At 43.8% G+C, this 21566-nt stretch overlaps 1 protein-coding gene and 1 pseudogene across 4 annotated transcripts in view; one reads left to right on the forward strand and one right to left on the reverse strand.

Moving 5' to 3' along the window:
* The window catches only part of ldhd (lactate dehydrogenase D), a 35764-nt gene extending 15376 nt beyond the window's left edge, over positions 1-20388 (forward strand). For 2 of the 4 annotated variants that reach the window (XM_085914006.1, XM_085914007.1), the window contains 2 exons: positions 11375-11486; positions 17851-20388. In XM_085914006.1, coding sequence (XP_085770132.1) covers positions 11375-11486; positions 17851-18031 — 293 coding nt within the window. In that variant the 3' untranslated portion in view covers positions 18032-20388. Of the gene's footprint in view, positions 1-9273; positions 9478-11374; positions 11487-17850 lie in introns of all 4 variants that reach the window. The other 2 variants (XR_015066384.1, XM_085914009.1) reach the window with 2 other exon arrangements.
* LOC147056129 (5S ribosomal RNA) lies at positions 10534-10652 on the reverse strand (annotated as a pseudogene).
* Positions 20389-21566: the final 1178 nt, after the last annotated feature.

A 21566-nucleotide genomic window follows, 5' to 3' on the forward strand; every position in this document is an offset into this window, starting at 1 on the left:
TGCAGGGAGATCGCAATGGCAAATGCGTGCAACCACATAAAAAGCTGTGACTGCGCTGTTGCTGAAACTTTGAAAATATTCCAAAATTTGAGTGGAACTCCGTGCGCGGGGGGCTGATGTTTTGTCATCTTGTCTGACCGCGCAACTGCGGCGTGCTGGACGCATTATTGTAACAGCGCCGTCGCTGACATAAATAGAAAATATTCCAAAATTGGAGCTGGCATCCAGGCTGGAGAGGCTTATTTTTCGTCATTTCCGTCCGACCGCGAAACCGCAGCACGCCGTACGCATTATTGTGACTGTGCCGTCGCTGAAACTTTGAAAATATTCCAAAATTGGAGCTGACATCCAGGCTGGAGAGGCTTATATTTTGGCATTTCCATCCAACCGCGCAACCCCAGCGCGCCGGACGCATTATTGTGACAGCGCCGTCATTGAAACTTAGCAAATATTCCAAAAGTCAGAATGTACTTTTCAAAATTTGAGTGAACTTCCGTGCACAGGATTTTTATTTTTTTTGGTCATTTCGGTCCGATTGTGAAACTACAGCGTGCCGTACGCATTGTTGTAACAGTGCCGTTGCTGACCCAAATGGCATAGATTCCAAAATTGGAGATGACATCCAGGCTGGAGAGGCTTATTTTTTGACATTTCCGTCCGACCGCGCAACTGCAGCGTGCTGGACGCATTATTGTGACTACGCCATCGCTGAAACATCGAAAATATTCCAAAATTGGAGCTGACATCCAGGCTGGAGAGGCTTATTTTTTGGCATTTCCATCCGACCGCGCAACCGCAGCGTGCCAGACGCATTATTGTGACTGCGCCGTCGCTGAAACTTGGAAAATACTCCAAAGGTCCAGATGTACTTTCTAAAATTTGAGGGGACCTCTGCGCAGGAGGTTTATTTTTTGTCATTTCGCGCAGCGCGCCGGACGCATTAGTGTAACAGCGCAGTTGCTGAAACCTATAAAATATTCCAAAATTTGAGTGGGACTCCGTGCACGGGGATGTTGAGTTATTTGTACTCTCATTATATTATCATCATATACCGGATTTTTCGGACTAAAAGTCGATCCGGAATATAGGTCGCATTAGCCATAAAATGCACAATAACTTGAAAAAAAACATATATAAGTCGCTCCGGAGTATAGGTCGCATTTTGGGGGAAATTTATTTGACAAAATGACAGACATGAACGAGCAACAACAGGCTAAACGATAGGTATGCTAACGTGACATAAACACAAACAAAGAGCGGAGAACGGGCCTGACGTAACAGTCAGAGTTATTCTAATGACTATTACATAAATAACAACATTTATTAAACCATCTGTGTCACTCCAATTCATTAAATCCATCGAACGTCCTTTATGTAAATATTGTCGCGTATGCGCAGCATATGCGCCGCGCTGCTGACGTCGGACTCGTAAGTTGCATTTCTAATTATTCCACAGACCCATATAACGATATATAAAGTATATTTTAAATAACTATCATATTACAACAATATTATCAAACCATCTGTGTCACTCCAAATCATTAAATCCATCGATCAAATTCCTCGTCCTTTGTCAACAACGCCGCGCGTGCACCCTGACGTCAGCCTCGTCGTTATTCCACAGATCTAGTATATAACTATATTGTAGCATTAACAAAGTACAAGCAAAGACGTGGGTTTGGTAAACGGCTCTTTATTTAACAAAACAAGAGTTCAATGAGGCAAAAACTACTGAACTTCCAGCCATGAAGGTGGAAGAGAGATCCATAAAATAGGACCGGGCATGCGTAAAAGCCATGTCTGAGCCCCATCCACCGTCCCCGGACAGCCACCTGGCCGAGCGCCGGCCCCCGACTTCCATCCATGGAGGTGAAAGAGAGCTCTGTAGAGTAGGACCAGGCATGCGTAAAAGCCATGTCCGAGCCTCATCCACCGTCCCCGGACAGCCACCCCGCCAAGCGCCGGCCCCCGACTTCCATCCACGGAGGTGAAAGAGAGCTCCATTAAGTAGGACCGGGCGTGCGTAAAAGCCATAATAGTTATTCAAACCTTCTGTGTCACTCCAAATCATTAAATTCTTCAAACTCTTCGTCCTCCGCGTCACTTACAAACAAAGCCACTAATGATGCCGGTAGTACGTAGGGTCCTTGGTCATTTTCGTCATCCCGTGATCGATTCTTTGTCCTTTATGTAAACAACCGCCGTGCCGCTGACGTCACTTGAAACTACAGCATCGCGGTTCGTTTATCGCGGTTTCCCTTTTTTTTTTTTTTTTTTTTTAATTTTGAAAATTTGTGAAAAAAGTCACGAGTCGCTCCTCAGTATAAGTCGAAACTGCAAACCTAACAAATAGAAAACATTTCAAATTTGGACCAGACCTCCAGGCTGGATAGGCTCATTTTTCGTCATTTCCGTCCGACCGCGTAACCGCAGCGCACCAGACCTATTATTGTAACAGCGCCGTCGGTGACACAAATAGAAAACATTTCAAATTTGGACCAGACCTCCAGGCTGGATAGGCTAATTTTTCGTCATTTCCGTCCGACCGCGTAACCGCAGTGCGCTGGACAAATTATTGTGACCCACAAAGCCAAGTGCACGGTACAGGAGAAATGAAGATATCAACATAACATGTTTCAAAGTCAAAGTCTGCTTTATTGTCAATTTCTTCACATGCCAAGACACACAAAGAGATCAAAATTGCGTTTCCCACTATCCCACGGTGACAAAACATATTACAAACAGTATATTACAAAAAGTAAAAACAAGAAGGCAAAAAGTAAAAACAAGAAGGCACATACAATGAATAAACAAGAGCATTGAATAAATAATAAATAAATACATACATACATACATACATACATACATACATACATACATACATACATACATACATACATACATACATACATAAATAAATAAGAGGAGCAAAAATGGAGCAAGTGTGCATACAGCAGACAGTCAGAATATAGCGCGAGAGTAGTCCAAGGCAGCCAACGTTGCCCAAAAGGTCAGGACGTTATGCAGCCGTGGGTGGAGGAGGGAGAGAGTTCAGGATCCTAACAGCCTGGAGTATGAAGCTGTTGGTGAGTCTGGTGCAGGCTGGTGCAGACTTCTGTACCTCTTCCCAGAGGGCAGCAGATCAAACAAAGTGTGTGTTCAAGTATGGCATGAAGGGTCACTGGGCAAAAGCATGTCGACGAAAGACTTGGTGTGGCCATTGCAAGAAAGACACCCACGACGCCACGTAGACGTAAGGAAAAGCAAAATGGTGCAAGGAAAGTCGCAGATGAGAGCGGCAATCAATCTATGCCTTTAGGATCAAGGACGCGGACATTGAGAAAGACCAGCACCCACGCCGCATCATCACGAAGAAAGGGATGATGGTCGACACTGGAGCTACCTCCCATATTGTCACAGATATATCCAAATTTAAAAGTTTTGATGACTCATTCAAGCCGGATACGCACTGTGTTGAGCTGGCAGGTGGAACCTTGTGCAGAGGTGTTGTTCAGCGTGAGGGGATTGCAGAGATGATCCTGGTGGACAACACAGGACGACCGTGTAGGGCAACGCTGAGGGATGCGTTGTTTATACCCTCCTACCCGCAAGAAATTTTTTCGGTCAAGTCAGCCACTGCCTGTGGAGCAACAGTCATTTTCAAGCAAGGACAGAGCGTGCTGATATATAAAGACGGTACAAAATTCAGGATCTATGTATACGCCAAGTTGTATTATCGACACATTGAGAGCGATGCTGTTGACCTATGTAATACTTGTCATGACATGCAGACATGGCACGAAATATTAGGCCACTGCAACTACGAGGATGTGCTCAGACTACAGAATGTGGTGAATGGTATGAAAATTAAGGGAGATACTGTAAAGCCGAATCGAGAGTGTAAAGTATGTATCCAGGGAAAGTTTGCACAAACCCGAAATAGAAACCCTGATACAATAGCAGAGGCTCCTTTACAAATGGTGCATACAGACCTAGCAGGACCAATTGCTAATGATTCTATTGATGGTTACAAATATGTGCAGTCATTCAGAGATGACTATTCAAACGCAATGTTTGTATACTTTCTTAGAGCAAAAAATCATACTGTGTAGGCGACTGAAAAGTTCTTAGCAGATACAGCACCTTATGGAAAAGTAAAGTGTATCAGGTCAGACAATGGTACAGAATTCATGTGCAGAGAGTTTCAAACTCTGTTGAGGAAGAACTGTATCAGACATGAGACATCAGCGCCATACTCACCCCACCAAAACGGGACTGCTGAAAGGAGCTGGCGTACACTTTTTGAGATAGGCAGATGCATGCTAGTTGAACGTAATCTACCTAAATGTCTATGGAACTATGTAGTTCAAACAGCAGCCATAGTGAGAAACAGGTGTTTTAACAAGTGTACAGGGAAAACCCCTTTACGAGATGTTAACAGGTAAAATACCAGACTTCAAGATTCAAGAAGAATTTATTCGCCATGTTTGAGCGTGCCAAACAAGGAACAGTCTCTGTTCAACATTTAGGTGACTAACAACACTCAGGACATGTGAAAAAGACAAATGACAATATTCTCAGCCATCCCCTGATCTTAAACTCCCACGAGGGCAAGGAAATACTCAAATCTCCGACTAGGGGAAGTGAGAAACCTTGAGAAGAGACCACAGATGGGAGGGTCCCTCTTCCAGGATGACCAGGCTGCAATGGATGCAGAGAAGACACATAGTACAAACAGTGTAGACAATCCAAAAAGGTGTGGAGAGCAGGATGTTATTGCACAGCAATGACTCTGAGACTCTAAGAGTGGTGTGAGTTCATCAGAGCAACAGCCTGGGGGAAGAAGCTGTCTCTGTGTCTGCTGGTTTTGGCGTACAGAGCTCTATAACGCCGTCCGGAGAGGAGTAGTTCAAACAGACTGTAACCTGGGTGAGAAGGGTCTGTAGAGATGTTGCTTGCATGTTTCCTGGTCCTGGACAGGTACAAGTCTTGGATAGATGGGAGGTTGATTCAAATGATCTTTTCTGCAGTTCTGATTGTCCGTTGCAGTCTGTGCTTGTCTTGTTTGGAGGCCGATCCAAACCAGACAGTGATGGAGGTGCAGAGGACAGACTGGATGATGGCAGTGTAGAAGGTCTTCAGCAGCTCCCGCGGCAGGTTGAACTTCTTGAGCAGTCTCAGGAAGTACAGCCTCTGCTGGGCCTTCTTCCAGTCTATGTGGCCGGTCCATTTCAGGTCCCGTGAGACTGTGGTACCCAGGAACTTGAAGGTGTCTGAGGAGAGTAGACACTCTCTATTGCTGCGGATAGTGAGGGGTGAAAGTGGTGAAGGATCTCGCCTGAAATCCACTGTCATCTCCACGGTCTTGAGCAGGTTCAGCTCCAGGTGATTTTGGCTGCACCAGTGGACCAGCCGCTCCACCTCCTGTCTGTACGCAGTCTCATCACCGTTCCGGATCAATCCGATGAGAGTCGTGTCGTCTGCGTACTTCAGGAGCTTCACAGGAGAGTCACCTGAGGAGAAATCGTTGGTGTAGAGAGAGAAGAGCAGTGGGGAGAGGACGCACCCCTGAGGGGCGCCAGTACTGGTGGTCCTGGTACCAGATGTGATGCTCCCCAGCCTCAAACGCTGTCTCCTGTTGGTCAGGAAGCTGGTGATCCACTGACAGGTGGAGGCAGGCACCGCGAGCGGGATGAGCTTCTGTTGGAGGATGTCAGGAGCGATGGTGTTGAACGCCGAGCTAAAATCCACAAACAGGATCCTGGCGTACGTTCCTGGGGTGTCCAGGTGGTGCAGGATGTAGTGCAGTCCCATGTTGACCGCATCATACACCGACCTCTTTGCCCGGTCGGCAAACTGGAGGGGGTCAAGCAGGGGACCCGTGACATGCTTCAGGTGGTTCAGCACCAACCTCTCGAAAGATTTCATGACCACAGATGCCAGAGCGACAGGTCTGTAGTCATTCAATCCTGTGATGGTGGGCTTCTTAGCCACTGGAACAATGGTGGAGCTTTTGAGGCACAAGGGCACCTCACACAGCTCCAGGGAGCGGTTGAAGATCCGTGCAAAGGTGGGTGCCAGCTGCTCAGCACAGACTTTCAAGCAGGATGGTGACACGCCATCTTGGCTTGTCCAAAATGCAAATATTTTGGTCTGAGAGTTACACATACAAACAAAACAAGGGCAAACTCGACTCAAGGTGTGACATAGGTCTTTTTGTAGGCTATGACAAAAACAGCCCTGCATACTTGGTTTACCACCCAGACACTGAGAAGGTTCAGAAACACAGACTTGTCAAATTTATGTACAAAGAAAATGTGGAGAATCAGACACCGACGGTTACCATAGAACTAAACAATGAGGGCAAATGGAGACACCCATGAGAGGACAGAAGTACACAAGAGACGAACGAGAACAGGGAGAAGTCTCAGGAGTCAAGTGTAAAAGACAAAAATCCACAAGGTGGTACATCTGTTGTATATGATCAAAAAGAGACAAGTAGTGAACCTGTCAGTGGGAGATATCCTGAAAGAGAGAGAAACCAGTCATTTAGAATATTTTGTAACAGACAGCGATGATAGTGATGAGGTTAATCTCACAATTGATTACTGCTACAGAGCAATATGTGGTATCCCAAACACATACGCAAAAGCAATGAGATGAGGTAACTCAAAACAATGGGTTAAAGCTATGGATGAAGAAATACAGTCATTAAAAGAAAACAACGCATTTACTCTAACTACTCTGCCGAAGGGCACAAAAACAGTGGGGGGAAAATGGGTCTATGCTGTAAAGACTGACACGGAAGGTAAAGACAAATTCAAAGCAAGTTTTGTGGCAAAAGGTTACAGTCAAAAGATGGGGATATATTATGGTGAAACATTCTCCCCAACAGCAAATTTAACCATTATGAGAGTAATGATACAGAAAGCAGTCCAGGAGGATATGCTAATCCATCAAATAGATTTAAAAATGGCTTACTTGCACACCCCAATTGATTACGAGATCTACACAGATCAACCAGAAGGCTATAAAGAAGGGGAAGGTATTGTGTGTAAGATGGGAAAATCTTTGTACGGTCTGAAGCAATCTGGCCGTAACTGGAATATTATTCTACATGAATGCCTAACGGAAATTTGTTTCACACAAAACCCAGCAGACAACTGTGTCTATGCAAAGGAGACCGGACAAGAAAAGGTGATTTTGATTATCTGGGTAGATGATTTGATCATTTCAGCCTGTAATGAGAAAATAATGAAGGATGTCAAAATGATGCTTTCAGGAAATTTCAAGATGAAAGATCTAGGTCAGTGGAAGCATTTTCTGGGTATTGATTTCAAAATATTTGATGGTTGTGTGAAAATGTCACCGGAAACATATGTACCGTAATTTTTGGACTGTAAGTCGCGTTTTTTTTTTCTTAGTTTGGGTGGGGGGGGGGGGGGGCGACATACTGAGGAGCGACTTATATGTGAATTTTTTTCACAAATGTTCAAAATTAAAAAAAAAAAAAAAAAAAAACGGAACCCGCGAGAAACGAACCGCGATGCAGCAAGGAATTGCTGTAATTTGAATTTCAAGTGACGTCAGTGGCGCGGCAGTTTACATAAAGGACAAAGATTCGATCACGGAATGACGAAGATGACGAAGGGCCCCACGTACTACCGGCATCATTAGCGGCTTTGTTTGTAAGACACACGGAGAACGAAGAGTTTGAAGGATTTAATGATTTGGAGTGACACAGAAAGTTTGAAAAACTATTATGGCTTTTACGCACGCCCGTTCCTTCTCGACGGGAGCTCTCTTTCACCTCCGTGGATGGAAGTCGGGGGCCGGCGCTCGGCCGGGTGGCTGTCCGGGGACGGTGGATGGGGCTCGGACATGGCTTTTACGCACGCCCGGTCATACTCTACGGAGCTTTCTTTCACCTCCGTAGATGGAAGTCGGGGGCCGGCGCTCGGCCGGGTAGCTGTCCGGGGACGGTGGATGGGGCTCGGACATGGCTTTTACGCACGCCCGCTCCTATTCTATGGCCACCTCTGTGGCTGGAAGTTCAGTAGTTGTTGCCTCGTTGAACTCTTGTTTTGTTAAATAAAGAGCCGTTTACCAAACCCAAGTCTTTGCTTGTACTGTGTTAAAACTACAATATAATTATATACTAGATCTCTGGAATAACGACGAGGCTGACGTCAGGGCGCACGCGTGTGTTTGGTAGATGGGGCTCGGACATGGCTTTTATGCACGCCCGGTCATACTCTACGGAGCTTTCTTTCACCTCCGGGGATGGAAGTCGGGGGCCAGCGCTCGGTCGGGTGGCTGTCCGGGGACGGTGGATGGGGGTCGGACATGGCTTTTACACACGCCCGCTCCTATTCTATGGAGCTCTCTCCCACCTCCGTGGCTGGAATTTCAGTAGTTGTTGCCTTGTTGAACTCTTGTTTTGTTAAATAAAGAGTCGTTTACCATACCCACGTCTTTGCTTGTACTTTGTTAACCCTACAATATAGTTATATACTAGATCCGTGGAATAACGACAAGGTTGACGTCAGGGCACACGCGCGGCTTTGTTGACAAAGGACGAGGAATTTGATCGATGGATTTAATGATTTGGAGTGACACAGATGGTTTGATAATATTGTTATATAGTATGTAATATGATAGTTATTTGAAATATACTTTATATATCGTTATATGGGTCTGTGGAATAATTAGAAATGCAAATCATGACGAGTCCGACGGCGCGTGTACGTGGCATTGTTTACATAAAGGACGATCGATTGATTTAATGAATTGGAGTGACACAGATGGTTTTATAAACGTGTTATTTATGTAATAGTTATTCGAATAACTCTGAATGTTACGTCAGACCCGTTCTCAGCTCTTCGTTTGTGTTTATGTCACGTTAGCATACCTATCGTTTAGCCTGTTGTTGCTCGTTCATGTCTGTTCTTGGTGTTGGATTTTGACAAATAAATATGCCCCAAAAGTGCGACTTATACTCCGGTGCGACTTGCATGTTTTTTTTTTCACTTTATTGTGCATTTTATGGCTGGTGCGACTTATACTCCGGAGCGACTTATAGTCTGAAAATTATGGTACACAGGATTTGGGGGAAATTCAAAATGGAAAACTGCAAGCCAAGGAAAACTCCTTGTGACCAAAAATTCAGTTTTACTGAAGATGCTGTTAAAATGGATGATGCCAAAATGTATAGTCCTTTTCACCCTGTACACTTCGGACTTTACTCACGACACCACATACTGCCACATCCAGGAGTTCTCTGATGACACGGTCATTGTTGGATATGTTTCGGAGGAGAACAATCTGGAATACAGGACGGTCATCAAGGACTTTGTCAGCTGATGTGAGCTCAACCAGCTTCAGATGAACACCAGCAAGACGAAGGAGATGATTGTAAGCTTCGGGAGGACAACACCACACTTCACTCCGGTGAACATCCAGGGATTGGACATTGAGGTAGTGGAGAACTACAAATACCTGGGTGTTTGCCTTAACCTCCTCGGTTTTCCCTTCCCCTCAGGCAAAGAGTCTGGGTGTCGTCCTTGATTGCACCCTATCATTCAGCACCCACATAAACAACACTATCCGTTCTGCCTATTTTCACCTCCGTGACATTAATCGCCTCCGTTCATCACTCACCCCATCCAGCGCTGCTATCCTAGTCCACTCTCTTGTCACCTCTCGCTTAGATTATTGCAACTCCATCCTTTTTGGTCTCCCTCACAAACTCCTCTATAAATTGCAACTGGTCCAGAATGCTACTGCTCGCATTGTCACCGGAACCCATCTACCATCATATCAATCCCGTTCTACACCAACTTCACTGGCTCCCCATAAAACAGCGCATTGATGAAGTGGAGTTCTCCTCCACACATTCAAGGCTATCCATAACCTTTCTCCTCCATACCTGTCAGACCTCCTTCATGTACACATTCCTACCCGGTCTCTCAGGTCTGCCTCCGGTATCACCCTCACTGTGCACAGTAGGCGCGGGACAGCCAGCCAATCGCGGGCCACACAGAGACGAACAACCATCCACACTCGCACTCATACCTAGGGACAATTTAGAGTCTCCAATCAGCCTACCAAGTCTGTTTTTGGGATATGGGAGGAAGCCGGTGCTACCCAGTGTGCCACCGAACCGCCCTAACAATAAACCAACAAATTGAACCCCCCCCCATAAATAGATAAATCAATAATGCTTGAAAAGGAGTAGGAGGAAGCATAGCTTTTTAGATTCCTACCCCTTTCTCACTTTATCCATTAAACTAATGATGCAACATATAAATCTATAACAGAACATAAGTAGATATACTTTCAAACTTATTTTTGTGTTTCATTTTTGCTTTTGTGTTGCCAACAAAGTGTACGAAGTGAATGAGAATCCAGTAGTCGGCCGTGTTTGAAGTGTGGCTTCCAACTCAGCCTGTCATCTATTATAACCCCAAGAATGCCATACGCGATGGGAGTTGTACAAATTTGCTTTAACAATTGAGGTGCAAAAAAAAAAAAAGGTTACAGCACCTGGTATTCCCAGGCGGTCTCACATCCAAGTACTAACCAGGCCCGATCTTGTTTAGCTTCCAAGATCAGACGAGATTGGGCGTTCTCAGGGTAGTATGGCCCTAAGCGGTGGTTGATGTCAAAATTTTACATTTTACGGATAAAACCGCCCCTGAAACGCAGTTTATTTGGGGCACTTTTTTCTTAGTCACTTCCGGTTTAGTGAGTTCACTTCCAGTTTGTTTGTGGTCAGTCCCGGTTAAAAAAGGTCAATTCCGGTTTATTTTGTATGTGTATTAAAATGTATGTGTCAAAAGCATTGCCTGTATTGGTAACCAGTATCGGTGCCTACTAAATAATCAATACTGTCTGAAAAGAAGTTGTATCAAACATCCCTAGTGACATTGGGGTGCCTTGGCAGAATCTGAACTTCACCAACACACGACCACCTCTACCCCTTTCTTCACCTGAGTTTAACACCACGACAAAGTCGATATATAACTGTAGCCTAGGGTGTCCTATTACTAAATGCGCATGTGAACACCCTTTATGGTTGAACATTGTGCTTGACAATTTGTTACTAGCACAGAAGTCTAGTAACCGAACACTTAACAGCTTCTAATTACAGGGGACATGTCCGACTAATCACACTATTCCAGTCTCAGTGGAGCATTTAAGACTTCCAACAATGTGGACATCATCGAGCGCTACCATGGATGAATCTGATTTCTTCCAGAATTTCTCATTCTCATGTTTATCACAAAACAACTGAATGACAGTGTTATTGTTTTGCAAGTAAAAGGGATCCCCGCCCCCTTCCAATGTTCTGCCCTTTGTAACGCTCATGCAGGTCCCATCGCAGGTCATGTGGGTGATGGGAACTTTCACTGTCTGATGTTAGTTGATCCCAATGACCCAGAAGAACTGCATAGGGTCCATCTGTTCAGTGAAAGGTTGGCAAGGTAATAACGTTCTGCATCTTTGTATTGTTTGTTTTTATATGTACCGCTTTAAACTGAGACTCAAGAACTAACTTTACAGTATGATCACATCCTTTTCTTTTACTCTATAATGCCCTTGTCAGTCTCACACTTTGATGTTTGAGTCTCTAAGGCCACTTTCCCAATTAACAACAAACAATTGCAAATGTTTTTGAAGCGTTCACGTCAGAGTTCATCAGGGTTCAGTCACGATTGCAAAGGTTTGCTACATGGTCGCCAGACGTTTGTCAACAGTTTTCTTGTCACAAGGAAATTTTGATCATGCTCGAAATTCCCTTGCCAACAACTGCCAAAGGTCTGGCAACCGTTTGTTGAACATTTACAACCTTGAACAAACCCTGACGACAACGCAACACTCGCAATTGTTCGCTGCCCAGTGGGATAGGGGCTTAAAGCCTGTACTATTTGTGCAAGCAGCGAACGTCGGTATTATGTTTGGTTTCTAAAAGTTGCAAACAGTTGCAAACGGTTGCAAAGGTCATTAACTTTACAATTTTGAACATGTAAAAACTTTTATTTTTTTACTGTTCGCAATTACTAAAACTGTTGGTGATTGTCCGTCGAACGTCTTTGCAACCGTTTGCAACTTTGAATGAACCTTGACATAAAAAAAAAAAAAAATCAACATTCGGGCCATACGCAAAACCCTCAGTGAGATACAGGCATAAGCATTCATCTCACTAATCACTCTATCGCCTTGCTATCAATCTGAAAATCTAAGATTCTCGCCGCCATGATAATTGCTGTTTTAGGAATCCTGTTATATACCTCAATAGCAGTAGAGTGAACAAAACGTTAAGGAGAGCCAATCATTTCAAGATTCAAGAAGAATTTATTCGCCATGTTTGAGCGTGCCAAACAAGGAATTTGACTTCGTTACATCACAGTCTCTGTTCAACATTTAGGTGACTAACAACACTCAGGACATGTGAAAATGACAAATGACAATATTCTCAGCCATCCCCTGATCTTAAACTCCCATGAGGGCAAGGAAAAATTCAAATATCCGACTAGGGGAAGTGAGAAACCTTGAGAAGAGACCACAGATGGGAGGGTCCCTCTTCCAGGATGACCAGGCTGCAATGGATGCAGAGAAGACACATAGTGCAAACAGTGTAGACAATCCAAAAAGGTGTGGAGAGCAGGATGTTATTGCACAGCAATGACTCTGAGACTCTAAGAGTGGTGTGAGTTCATCAGAGCAACAGCCTGGGGGAAGAAGCTGTCTCTGTGTCTGCTGGTTTTGGCGTACAGAGCTCTATAACGCCGTCCGGAGGGGAGTAGTTCAAACAGACTGTAACCTGGGTGAGAAGGGTCTGTAGAGATGTTGCTTGCATGTTTCCTGGTCCTGGACAGGTACAAGTCTTGGATAGATGGGAGGTTGATTCAAATGATCTTTTCTGCAGTTCTGATTGTCCGTTGCAGTCTGTGCTTGTCTTGTTTGGAGGCCGATCCAAACCAGACAGTGATGGAGGTGCAGAGGACAGACTGGATGATGGCAGTGTAGAAGGTCTTCAGCAGCTCCCGCGGCAGGTTGAACTTCTTGAGCAGTCTCAGGAAGTACAGCCTCTGCTGGGCCTTCTTCCGAACAGTCTATGTGGCCGGTCCATTTCAGGTCCCGTGAGATTGTGGTACCCAGGAACTTGAAGGTGTCTGAGGAGAGTTTAGTATTACTGCGGATAGTGAGGGGTTAAAGTGGTGAAGGATCTCGCCTGAAATCCAGTGTCATCTCCACGGTCTTGAGCGGGTTAAGCTCCAGGTGATTTTGGCTGCACCAGTGGACCAGCCGCTCCACCTCCTGTCTGTACACAGTCTCATCACCGTCCCGGATCAGTCCGATGAGAGTCGTGTCGTCTGCATACTTCAGGAGCTTCACAGGAGAGTCACCTGAGGAGAAGTCGTTGGTCTAGAGCAGGGGTGGGCAATTTTTCCATGGGGCCACATGAGAAACTGAAAATATTGTGGAGGGCTGGCCAAAAGGCTGACCTCAATTCTTCATATTATTAATTGCATTTCTTTATAAAAAGCAGTAAATAACATTATTTTTGACAAGCTGGTAAGAGTATATATCATAATTAAGTAATGAAAAAGTGAGTTTTCCTTGCAAAAAATGTCATTTATTCAATCAAATTTTCCCAAAACAATGGTAAACAAAATGTGAACGTTTTTTGTGACATTTATCCAATAAACTTAGATGCAGGCAATCAGGTAATCAATATCTCTGAAGAAAAGCATGTAATTAAATAATTAAATCACTAAAACAACATAATAAAAACACACTAAACATGCAAATAAAAATAACCACACTACAATCAAAATCGTCTTTAAACACGGCGATCTGCTCCCCGCAAACTAAACACACGGCTTTACCTCCGACTTCAGTAAATAAATACTTAGCAGTCCAGTTTTTGTTGAAAACCCTGCATTCGGCATCTACCTTTTTTTAGCAGCGGGCATTTCTGAGGGCTTAAGTCTTGTCTTGCTAGCGACAAGGATCCAATCATGCGCACGTCTCGCACGCCTTGTTATACGTATTGCGTCATCATGTATGTGAATAAAAAACAACTTCAAAATAAAAGCAACGCAGCTTCAGTCCATGCATCAAGTAAAATAAGAAACTATGTTTATTTTGTAATTTCCAATGAACCTTACACGGGCCAGTCAAAGTCAACCAAAGGGCCGTATGTGGCCCGCGGGCCGTACAATGCCCAGGTCTGGAGTAGAGAGAGAAAAGCAGTGGGGAGAGGACGCACCCCTGAGGGGCGCCAGTACTGGTGGTCCTGGTACCAGATGAGATGCTCCCCAGCCTCACACGCTGTCTCCTGTTGGTCAGGAAGCTTATGATCCACTGACATGTGGAGGCAGGCACCGCGAGCTGGATGAGTTTCTGTTGGAGGATGTCAGGAGCGATGGTGTTGAACGCCGAGCTGAAATCCACAAACAGGATCCTGGCGTACGTTCCTGGGGTGTCCAGGTGGTGCAGGATGTAGTGCAGTCCCATGTTGACCGCATCATCCACCAACCTGTTTGCCCGGTAGGCAAATTGGAGGGGGTCAAGCAGGGGGCCCGTGACATGCGTCAGGTGGTTCAGCACCAACCTCTCGAAAGATTTCATGACCACAGATGGCAGAGTTACAGGTCTGTAGTCATTCAATCCTGTGATGGCGGGCTTCTTGGCCACTGGAACGATGGTGGAGCTTTTGAAGCACGAGGGCACCTCACACAGCTCCAGGGAGCGGTTGAAGATCCGTGCAAAGGTGGGTGCCAGCTGCTCAGCACAGAATTTCAAGCAGCAGGGTGACACGCCGTCTGGGCCCTGTGCCTTCCTGATCTTTTGTCTCCGGAACACCTGGCGCACTTCCTCCTCACGGATCTGGAGTGCGGGCACGGCCTCTGCAAGAGAGAGATTATGTGACAGCGGTGACGGAGGTGTGGACAGAGCGGTTGTGAGGGGAAGGGAGTATGCTGTGCTGCAGGAGGTCCTGTTGTGTGGGAGGACCGATCAAACCTGCAGTAGAACCTCTTTCCGCTGGTTAACAAGCCTTGGGCTCTCCACAGGACGGGGGTTCGTTTCTTGAAGCCCGTGATGCTCTGCAGACCTTTCCACACTGTTGAGGGATCAGGATTGGCAGAGAGGTGTCTCTCCAGGCTCTCCCCGTAACACCTCCTGGCTTTCCTGACCTCTCGGTTCAGTGTGTTTCTGGTCTGCTTGAACAGGTCCCGGTCACCGCTCCTGTAGGCCTCCTCCTTGGCTTTGCACAGCCTCCAGTTTGCTTGTTTGGTTGTTCATCTGTTACTTGGCTTCTTCCTAATTCATGGAGGATAAACAGATGGGTGGTGTTGTGAATCTGGGGGTGAGACCATCCAAGTTCTGTTAATTGACTCAAAACATCTTTTGAAAAGGCACAGTGTACATGAATTATATTTAATAAATGTACTGTAATTTACGGACTATAAGCCTCACCTGATTATGACACACCAGCTAAAATTAGGGGAAATTGTTGTTTTGTTCATATATAAACCGCAGCGGACTATAAACTGCAGCAGACTATAAACCGCAGCAGACTATAAACCGCAGCGGACTATAAAACGCAGCGGACTATAAACTGCACCGGACTATAAGCTGCAGCGGACTACAAAGCGCAGCGGACCATAAACCGCAGCGGACTATAAAACGCAGCGGACTATAAAACGCAGGCTTTCTAATGTTTAATCACCATTTGTAAGAGAATATACACAAAGAATATTGTCAGGAAAGAGATGGTTCTATGGGTACGCATACCTTTTATTAATATAAGCGTTATTGACAAAGATGAAGGAGCTCTGCAAACATATGTATAAATCTCAGCGACGACCGTAATAAACTTAATGTGCAGGGAACACTAGCAACCCACAACTAATAATATGTAAATAAAATGGGACCACTTACAGGGGTAAAGTTGGCAATATGATACGAGCTACACGTATAGCTCCAGAGTAGACGTGACCGGGAAATAAAGAAAGAAAAGGGTGACGCAACAAGATGTCATCAACAATAGCACAGTGCCCTCAAGTGACCGGAGGAAACCTCTACAGTGCATGAGCAGCTCTACTTCCTTCGTTCAGAGCCAAGTTGACTCCCTTTAACTTAAAAGTGGCATCATATGCATTTCTTCTTTTATACCATAATGAGGGTTTGTGCATAAAAGCTTCTTTTCTTCAGTAATGTCCGTCTTGATCTTGTTCTGTCTCTTCTATGTGTCAATTATAAGCCACTATTTGCCTGCTTGTGCAAAAAGTAGCGACTTATAGTCTGGGAATTATGGTAAATGCACCCACATTAACTGAAAGTTTAGTTATCCTCGGTGGAACTTTGGCCTGAAGTTAATAAAAATTCTAGAATAAATAAAAACAAACTCAAAACAAATATATGTACAACTTTACATTCTTGGTAAAAGCATTCATTATGCTTAAGCACATTTTAAGACAAAATACACTATTATGTTAGATATAACTCTCAGTAATGTGTTGAAGATAAAGTCCTGTATCCATTCTTTTATCCAGATCCTCAGCAATATTTAACAGATTCTTTGGTCTATTGACCACCTCTGCAAAGTCATAATCAGTTTAGTATATTTTTACACAACCCCTCCTTAACCCCTGTTCTGACAAAGGGACTGTCATTAAAAGCTAGATAAAACAACAAAGTTAGGACTGTTTTTATCCAAATCCAAATGTTGTAAACCAGTTGACCCAGCGGGAGGTTAGAAAGACCCAATCTCAATACAATTGTACTAACCCCAATCACTTAATGTGAGATTGCTTAAATGTAACTCAAAATTATATACTTTTGAAACGTACATTTTCTGGCAAAACTGTCTCGCTTTCTACATAGGCGTAAATACACATACAAGAAACAATATGTGAGCTTTTTGGAATTACCTGGATTTCTGCATAAATTGTTCAAAAAATGTGATCCAATCCAAGTCACACAGATAAACAGGCTGTTTAAACTAATACAACACAAACAATGTTATGCTTTTTATTAGACACAACATGTAAGCACAAATGGAAACATGCAAGCCGGCTGGCCAATGACATCTCCAAGAGCTCAGCTAATCTGAGTCAAGAGCCAGCCAACCTCAAATCCAATCAATGTGATGATGTGATTTCATGTACTGTTTTCACTTGACTTGTCAACAAAAAGGAAACAGGTTGAAGCAATTGTGCTATCTCGCCCCGCCCCAATTCCAACCAAGGATTTACATAGCCTGACACAATAACTACACTTCCATGATGTTGTTTATGATACCACAGAACCAAAAGTAAAGGAACAAAGTAATTTTATTGTTTACTTCACATGTTATTGCAACACTGTTACTGATGATGTAATCTGCTCGATTAGAAAGAATCCCAGAAGTACCATATTTTCAGCTACTTATAATTTTGATTCTTACATGCAAACGCTCTCGGAGGGGCGCATTGCAATCAGCAATGAAAAAATAGATTACTAAGTTTACCAAAATGTTTTGCAGGAAAACTTCAGACCATCTGTCTGCTAATTGAAGCTCATAATACAAGTGATGCAGAAGGGACAATTACCCAAATCAACAAGTAAATGGTTTCTGGTTAGAGACTTGCCCTCAACCTGATGCACAGTAAATGCTGTGGCATGACTCTTACCCCAGACATTGATTATTCATTAACAAAAATAAATGCAAATCACATCCCATTTAGTGACCAACATATGCAGAAATCTTGGCAATGCCAATGTTCTCACACTTTTCCTTGACTTTTTTTCTTTGTATGTTTGGCCTGAAAACAACATTGCTTTGTTTTCTTCTAGACGGGCCTTGGCTATGAATGGTACATGCACAGGGGAGCATGGAGTGGGTTTGGGCAAGCGAGCACTGCTCCATGAAGAGATGGGATCCCTGACGATGCAGGTCATGCAGAGCATCAAGGATGATCTTGACCCAAACAACTTAATGAATCCGGGCAAGGTTTTGCTGCCAAGAGAGCCTTGAAGTATACAGTGAACCAAGTAACAAAATTGTGTGCAAAACTTTGAGTATGGTGAATATAAGTGTGTCTAAGTGTGGTAAATTCTTCTATTTTTCTGCTTATTATTCTGCTGAGAGTATGACATCAAAAAATGAATATATGCAAGGGATCAACGTTTCTGATTTTATTTCAAGGTATTTACATCTGGATCATAACTTAATTAGGAACTTTTGTTTTAACGCGCTTATTTTTTTATGTCATGTAATTGAAGTAATGGGTTGAATGATTGATTTTCCAATACATACGAGCATCAATACACAATCACGACACTTTCACTCTGATCTTTACGTTGACATGTTTGCTGTATTTATTGACTGTATTTCAACATTTTAAACTTAGATTAAAATACAAATAATACAAGTCAACTGGTATAGGTGCCAGTGCGCCTGTGCGCCCGCCACCCTCGTGAGGGCAAGCGGTTCAAACTATGGGTGTATGGATGGAACTTGCAATAGAAAGAAACAAAAATAGTAGTAATGAAATGCAAGATCCAGCAGGTGGGTGTATTGAGCAGCAGAGAGACACCTTACCGACTCCGTGCCAGCACAATATCAATACAGTTTTCATGAGGCATGAACCACCCATCACTACTCTTGTCAAGCTCCTTGCCTAATGTAGACTAGCTCATCCCAGCCTTGTGCAGGTCTAAAGTTTTGTCCCTAATGTCCATAGAAAACTCTTTTGTCATGATGAGTAAACAGCGTTTGATGGCTTGTGTGGGTGGACAGTAGGGCTGCCACAAGCGATGATTTTACTAATCACCAACACTAGTGGTGCTAAGTCGACTCATTGGCTCGAATGTAAATCGCTGCATATTGCACCAACAAGCTGCTGCTCTCATGTGAGCATTAGTAGCTTACTGGTTGGAATTACCTAATGTATGTACAAATGAATAATAAAGACGATTAAGATGGTCGTACATTCAACTTATATTAAATGTTGTTTATAAATGATGGAGCAAATGAAATTGAAGATACCATGGCCTTAAAAATCTTTAGCTGGAAATGTTTAGTGCATTCTGAAATGGAACCAAAAACTGTACACTCACTTGCACTAATACTATGGAAACCATGTGAAATGATATGAGTAAAATTACAGAAATGCATTTGGCTAAAGAAATCAAAATAAACATCCATCCATCCATTTTCTGAACCGCTTTGTCTCCACGGGGGTCGCGGGCGTGCTGGAGCCTGTGCTGGACACAGAGACGAACAACCATCCGCACTCGCACTCATACCTAGAGACAATTTAGAGTCTTCAATCGGCCTACCAAGCATGTTTTTGGGATGTGGGAGGAAACCAGAGTGCCCGGAGAAAACCCACGCGGGCTCGGGGAGAACATGCAAACTCCACACAGGGAGGGCCGGAGGTGGAATCGAACCCGCACCTAACTGTGAGGCGGACGTGCTACCCACTTTCCCACCGAGCCGCCTTCGCAGATTTTTTTTTTTCCAAATTAAAAAAAAAAATCAAAATAAAACGGGAATTATGGCACGAAAGTTGCCAGCACGCCAGCAGAAGGCAGGGAGTGCCCACACAATTGCAGTGCGTACACTTGTACCTTTTTTCTTATAAAGAAATTGTTACAATAAAAAGAGTTCTAAAAACATATTGACATTGTTTAAGAGTTCTATAAACATATTTACAGTATGTACACTTGTACCTTGTTCTAAAGATATATAATAATAAAAGCTGTTCTAAAAACACATTTACAGTACGTGTTAAGAATTCTCCATGTTATGTTATTCAGTCATGCTTTGATTTGAGGTAGGTGCTTTCTTTTGAAGGCCGTTTTCAGGCGATACCACTTCCTGTTTCACGTTCGTGTACAGAGTCATTGACGATGTAAGTGGGTCTCCTAACAAGAGAAGTGAACGATCACATATGTCTAACCTTTAGGACAATGTAGTGATGCTCCAGATGTTGGTTTACATTCCTTTAGAGGTCCGTTTTTGCGTATTAGCATGATCGTGAATTAGGATCTTTCTGCTAACTCGTTAGTCTGCCCAGTACTTCTTGTTAACATGTTACACGCACACACGTATAACATTTATATTTTAAATATTTATACAAAATGTTCGCCACTATTAATGGATTATTTACATGTTTGAAGCAATTATTTAATGTTCTAATAATAAAACATGCACTTAAATGGTTTCATATACATTTACTGACACAAAAAATGTACAAATAACCGGGTGACCCTACTTCGCGGATTTCTATATCTATCTATCTATCTATCTATCTATCTATCTATCTATCTATCTATCTATCTATCTATCTATCTATCTATCTATCTATCTATCTATCTATCTATCTATCTATCTATCTATGACGTCGGACCCGTTGTAAGTTGCATTTCTAATTATTCCACAGACCCATATAACAATATATAAAGTATATTTCAAATAACTATCATATTAAAACAATATTATCAAACCATCTGTGTCACTCCAAATCATTAAATCCATTGATCAAATTCCTCGTTCTTTATGTCAACAACGCCGCGCGTGTGCTGCAGAGATCTAGTATATAACGATATTGTAGCGTTAACAAAGTACCAGGAAAGACGTGAGTTTGGTAAAAGGCTCTTTATTTAACAAAACAAGAGTTCAACGAGCCAACAACTACTGAACTTCCAGCCACGGAGGTGGAAGAGAGCTCCATGAATAGGACCGGGCGTGCGTAAAAGCCATGTCCGAGCCCCATCCATCGTCCCCGGACAGCCACCCGGTCGAGCGCCGGCCCCCGACTTCCATCCACGGAGGTGAAAGAGAGGTCCGTAGAGTATGTCCGGGCGTGCGTAAAAGCCATGTCCGAGCCCCATCTATCGTCCCCGGACAGCCACCCGGCCGAGCGCCGGCCCCCGACTTCCATCCACGGAGGTGAAAGAGAGCTCTCGTCGAGAAGGACCGGGCGTGCGTAAGAGCCATTATAGTTTTTCAAACCTTCTGGGTCACTCCAAATCATTAAATCCTTCAAACTTTTCATCCTCCGTGTCACTTACAAACAAAGCCGCTAATGATGCCGGTAGTACGTGGGGCCCTTCGTCATCTTCGTCATCCCGCGATCGAATCCTTTGTCTATTATGTAAACAACCGCCGGGCGGCACGGGTGACGTCACTTGCAGTTCAAATGACAGTAATCGCGGTTCGTTTATCGCAGTTTCACTACATCGCGGATTTTTGAATTTTGAAAATTTGTGAAAAAAATTACATATAAGTCGCTCCTGAGTATAAATCGCCCCCCCCCCCCCCCCAAACTATGACAAAAACCGCAATTTATAGTCCGAAAATTACGGTACTAGCTAGTGTTTTGTATTCCCCTGTAACAACAACAAAACAATATATATACCTTTAAATGAGCTTCACCTTCATTGAGATACATACAATATATCTAAACAGAACTATTTGGCTTCTGAGTGCCAGCCCATAATTGTAGTAAGTGATGCAGACCCGCTGTTGCTTCAATGCATCACATACAATTAGGTGGATTACA

Source organism: Syngnathus leptorhynchus, chromosome 6, assembly GCF_054491065.1.
Source record: "Syngnathus leptorhynchus isolate UIUO chromosome 6, UIUO_Slep, whole genome shotgun sequence".
Classification (NCBI taxonomy): Eukaryota; Metazoa; Chordata; class Actinopteri; order Syngnathiformes; family Syngnathidae; genus Syngnathus; species Syngnathus leptorhynchus.